Below are 5,995 nucleotides of genomic sequence, written 5' to 3' on the forward strand. Positions count from 1 at the left end.
GACCCAGGACAATTCTGAGGGATTTATGGTAAAGATGCTACCCACATTCAGAGGAAGGACTGCAGGAGAAGAAACATATAAGAAAAACAACTGCTTGAACGCATGGGTCAGGGTGGACATGATTGAGGGTGTGGACTCGAAACTACCACACCAATGCAACTACCAACAATTTGGAAATTGGTCTTGATCAAGGACACATGACAAAACTAGTGGAAATGCGCATGGGTGGGGGGGGTGCGGGGGGCGGGGTTGAAGGGGAAAGGTGGAGCACGAATCATGTAACCATGTTAAAAATGAATATTAATAAATGTTAAAAAAAAAAGTAAAACAAAACAAAAAAAAAAGTTACACTCCTATTCCATGTTCTCATTAACCTGAATTTTTGCAATAAATGACTAACTGGTCTTCTTTATCTCTCATTCCTACCCCCTCTGGTCAATCTTACACAAAGCTGTCAAGTAATCTTCTTAAAGCATACAAAAAGGCAATTCTCTTGTGTTAAAGCCTTCTGTGGCTCCCTATTGCCTCAGTATAGGGCACCATAGTTGTTAAGTGTTCCTTCCATAACCATTACCCTTCTTCACGTTGTCTCTTCCTTCAATTTTCCTATCTTTTATCTCTCCCTTAGCTTCTTTATTCCAGAATTTGGAACATACTTCTCTGTAAATTCCATGGGGCAAAGAATTGTTTGTTTTTATCTTTGGATTCTAGTTGATCAGAGAGTAAACAGTAGGCACATGATAATTAACAGTTGCTTAATGTATGTTAACTTGAATTGGGAGAATATATGCTCCCTCCTGCAATATAGAAAAAAAAACTAAGAAAGTATAAAATGTAACTAGAAAATAAAAGTGTTCAAAATATAAGAGTAAAAAAGCCTGAAGATTTTCATGAAATATGATTTTTAAAATTCCCTTATTTTCAGATTAAGAAGGAATAAAAAGGAAAAATACCAGTAGTGTCATCTGTACTATCTGGACCAAATTCTTCCAGTAAATCTGTAATATAAGTAGAGGAAGAAGGGAAGGAAAAAAAAGAAAGATGAATATGGAAAATACTTTAAAATATTCTTTTCTTAAATTGTGAAATTATAAAACTCACCTGATTTTTGCTTTTCCTTCACTTCTTTTTCTATTTTTTTGTTTGTGAAAGAATCTTTCATTTCAAGAGTAGGTTGAGTAGGCTATGAAATAAGATAATTAAATAACTATACACATATGTAAAATTTCAATAAATGTTGAATAATAAATTAAAACATCAATGTTATTACCTGTAATTTGGGATATTTCTCAGGATAATCTAAAAACAAAATAAAAGTTTTATTATCAACTGTATTTAAATATTGGAATTCAGTGACAAATTCATGAAAAATGAATAGGCTTTTTGTGACCTGTTATAGGATTTAAAGAATAAATGTTTTGATTTGGTGTGATTCTGATTGTGGTATTTGCACAACAGTAATTAGAATCCATATTAAATACTCAAAATGCAACAAGAATATAGAGTTGGCATAATATACAATTTACATTTGAAATAGATCACATTTCAAGGAATTCAAATATGTATGAGCATATATGGCTAATATAAAAGCATGCTGATCAGTGACACACATAAAAGTTATTCTTTTAAGAGATGGATTCTCAAGTCTCAGAGGGGATTAATTACAAAGTCGATTCTCTAATGCAGAAGCAATGAGAGTAATTAATGCAATTATACTACAAGTGCTCACAATTTGAACGATTCTTTAATTAGTTATATGTCAGGCAATATATAACACAGTAAAGATAAAACAGAGATAAAAGCAATTCATATGCCATTTTCTTAACATGAAATTAAGGCGGCTCTGGTTCCTGGTTAAGGTGGCAGCAGAGTAAAAAGCCACTGCTTAACCTCTCCTAACCAAAACATATAGGACACCAAAAGAAGACATAAAAACAAATCCAGATGAACGAAGGGACCCCACAACGGGGTGCAGCATTGGAGGTACATGGAATTGTGGCATTTCCATGCTATAAAGGGGTGAAACAGCTCTGGCAAGAGACATGAATAGGCAATTTTCAGATAAAGAAATCAAAACTATCAATAAGCACATGAGAAAGTGTTCTAAATCTCTAATAATTAGAGAAATGCAAATCAAAACAACTCTGAGGTATCACCTCACACCTAGCAGATTGGCTAAAATGAAAGAAGGGGAGAGTAATGAATGCTGGAGGGGATGTGGCAAAATTGGGACATTAATGCATTGCTGGTGGAGTTGTGAACTGATCCAGCCATTCTGGCTGGCAATTTGGAATCATGCTCAAAGGGCTATAAAAGAATGCCTTCCCTTTGATCCAGCCATACTATTATTGGGTTTGTACCCCAAAGAGATCATAGATAAACAGACTTGTACGAAAATATTTATAGCTTCACTTTTTGTGGTGGCAAAAAACTGGAAAATGAGGGTATGCCTTTCAATTGGGGAATGGCTGAACAAATTGTGATATATGCTGGTGATGGAATTCTATTGCACTCAAAGGAATAATAAACTGGAGGAATTCCATGTGAACTGGAAAGACCTCCAGGAATTGATGCAGAGTGAAAGGAGCAGAGCCAGAAGAACATTGTACACAGAGACCAATACACTGTGGTAAAATAGAATGTAATGGACTTCTGTACTAAAAGCAATGAAATGACCCAGGACAATTCTGAGGGATTTATGGAAAAGAACGCTACCCACATTCAGAGGAAGAACTACAGGAGTGGATACAGAAGAAAAACAACTGCTTGAACACATGGGTTGAGGCGGACAGGATTTGGGATGTAGACTCTAAACTACCACACCAATGCAACTATCAACAATTTGGAAATAGGTCTTGATCAATGATACATGTTAAAACCAATGGAAATGAGCATCAGCTATGGGGCAGGGAGCTTGGGGGGGGGGTGAAGAGGAAAGTAAGAGCATGAATTATGTAACCATGTTAACTTTTCTAAAAGATAAATACTAATAAATGTTTAAAAAACATGAAATTAAGGCACTAGAAACAAACATTCTGAAAAGATCTACTTAAATGTACACTTATAGAATAATAGTTAATAATATTTTCTTTCTTTCCATACCCACATTGCTTACTGGCATGCCTATCCTTCTTATATCTTATCCATCTTAAAGCTTCTTGATCCATTCATCAAAGAAGATATATTTATATATATATATACATATATATATATAATCTAAGAAGTGATGTATAAAAACTTTCAATCCTGAAAGTTATTTTAAATAAAATAAAACTTTTATCAACTTGGCATTATTAATTCAATATTATTAATACATAAAAAATTATTTCAACAGATTTATCTCAACATTCATGGAAAACAAAACTACTTACATAAATACTGACAAGAAATCACATTTTGTTCAAAAGAAGAATCTCAGGCCTATACTTTTCCAGTTCACTCTTCTATATTTAGAAGAGATAAATCAAATGTAAAGCTTTGAAAAACACTTTATTTTATAGTATTGGATTAATTAGATTTATTATACATAAGTCTACAAAACATTATGAAATTAAAAGAAGTTTTAAACAGGCATTTCCCAAAATAGCACAAACACAATTCCCTTACTAACTTCTGGGTAAATTAAATAAGCTAAAAAAGACGCTGCTTCTTCTGGACAGAGAGAGAATAGACAAGTTGCCTAATATTTCTCTATTCTCATCTCTCTTTTTCTTCACTCATGCTGGCAGCATTTTCTGACTGGAAAAGAAAACACTTCAATTTGCTATGGACACCTAGTGCAAGTGTGTCTAATTCCTGGACGAAGGGATAGGCTTTGCTGCTCTGTGACAAATATGTGACCAATATTTATTCCTTATGTATGTATTCTATGTGGGAATTATTGAAAGCCAGGAATTAAGTTTTTTGTCTTAAAAATTCATGAAGTCAGCTTGTATATTCACAGACAAGGTGTGGAGGTGCTATTGGTTGTAATCTGTATCTGTTTTGAGAACATCTAGAACAATATATTCATGAAACCTTAGGGTAGGTGAATATTTTTTATCTTTCTATGGGATTCTTTCACTATCCTTCCAAAATGTCTCCATGATTTTTCTCTTTTTCTGATTTTTGCTCAAACAAGCTTTCAGTGATGCTACTTAGTCCTGGTTACTGGCACTGACTTCATGCACTTTCTTATCGTATATACAATTGATGATAAGTTCCTCTAACCATTCAGTACCAGCTCCTAATTGCCACTTAATTTTTTTTCTTAACTAAATTTAACTTACTATAAAATATGATCTTACCTTTAAGTTGTCCCCTTGAAATACTTTCGACTATTGTTTGATTGGTAAGTGCAGATATATGTCTTGCAGATCCTTTGGAGAGGCTTTCTGAGGAACACTTAAGCAAAAAAAAAGATTAACATAGTTAGCAAGTTCACTGTAAATAGCAGAAATTGATGTTTTCTGCTAGTAAATTATCAAGTTTCCTTTTAGAGAGAAATGAGAGTTCTACAGAAGATAAAATAAATGTTTTTATATAATATTTTCTCCAAAAAAGACAACCTCACACAGTAATTTCCAGTTTACATGCCTTTGCTCACTGAATGATTGATTGACTAAATAAATGAAGGATTGAATTATGTTGGTAATGTATTAAGAGGTAGAGTGGAAAGTCCTTTGCCTGAAAATCAGGGCTGTAGAATTTTTAGCTTCTTTAATAACTAGTTATGAGGCCTTGAGTAAGTAACTAGACCTCTATAGGTAGTCAGCTTCCTAAAGTGTCAACAAGTGGTTAGACTAGATTATTTTCAGGTCTTCAAGCTCTAAAATTCTGCAATTCTAATGTCACACAGGCATTGGCAATAATTAGTAAATAAGTAAATCTGAAATGTAATTTTAAAAGTCACACTCAATACTGAAGTTTCAAAAATCACCAAATAGAAAATACCTCTGAATCCCAAGGTGAGTCTGTATCTTCCTTCTCTTCCAATTGTAATGCTGACAACATATCTTGTGAAATATAGATTAAAAAATCACATTGATAATTAAAATACCTGTTTGCTGGGGACAGGAAAATGTCAACTATATGTCCAGTTATAATTACTTCTGAAAAAAACTAAAGGAATATATCAGAAAAAAATTCAGGAGAAAACAGTAGATTAAGAGAATAATATTTGGATTTAGGGATTATGAGTAAAGTAGGGTACTTCAAAAAAAGAAGTTACAGGATGAGAGGTAATTTTATATATAACAAAAACTGTTTTCCTAAAATACACTTGATGTTGTGAGAAAAAAGGAGTTTGAACAGAAAGAATGTTTATATTTAATATACTTCATTGTTAGGTCAATACACATCAAATTTAGAGCTTTATAATGGCAATTTGCAAAAGAAAAGTTTTGTAAACACATTCTACCACTTAAGAATAGCATGACACAGTGGATGCAGGGCCAGCTATGGAGTTAAAAAGACCTGGGTTCAGATCCCAATTCGGACAGATTGCTGTGGCACTAGGGGCAGGACACTGAACCTCTCAGTGCTCCAGGCATCTCTGAAAGAATATAGGCTAGAGAACAGTCGCCAGTCTGCATCCGTAAAGGTCTCCTCACTGGGAATTTCTTACAATGGCAGAATCACAGGTCCTGTCAAAGCAGTAATTTACCTTTTCTAACAGCACACTTCTGTGATGTACTGGGATCTTCAATTTCACTGGAAGTATCGAGAATTTCGTGATCTATTTGTTCTCTGGTGCCATTATCAACCGTTAATGCACCAACTTTCTTTTCTTCCTCTTCTTTGTCTGTTAATTCTTCCTGTATTTATTGAGAATGAAATGTACAATGTCCTCAAAAAACTTTCTTTAATCTGTTGCTATCATACATAATGCAAACCTGTTTAACACATATTTACCAGATGTTGATGGACCTAAGAAGCAAATCATACAAAGAATTAGATTTTCCAATCGTTTAGTTTAGACATTGTTATTTATTGAAAAACTCTTCTTCATAAGTAG

The 5,995-nt window shown here is 33.5% G+C and overlaps 1 protein-coding gene across 1 annotated transcript; it reads right to left on the minus strand.

The window, feature by feature from the left end:
* Positions 1-953: 953 nt before the first annotated feature.
* LOC123255367 (ankyrin repeat domain-containing protein 26-like) lies at positions 954-5,795 on the minus strand (the record flags this gene model as incomplete). Its single annotated transcript, XM_044684179.1, has 6 exons — positions 954-998; positions 1,102-1,183; positions 1,271-1,299; positions 4,287-4,383; positions 4,933-4,994; positions 5,645-5,795. Coding segments are annotated over 6 exons (466 nt in total), but the record flags the coding sequence as incomplete, so codon positions are not given.
* Between the last annotated feature and the right edge of the window lie 200 nt (positions 5,796-5,995).

This window comes from Gracilinanus agilis, unplaced genomic scaffold, assembly GCF_016433145.1.
Source record: "Gracilinanus agilis isolate LMUSP501 unplaced genomic scaffold, AgileGrace unplaced_scaffold44846, whole genome shotgun sequence".
In the NCBI taxonomy this organism is placed as follows: Eukaryota; Metazoa; Chordata; class Mammalia; order Didelphimorphia; family Didelphidae; genus Gracilinanus; species Gracilinanus agilis.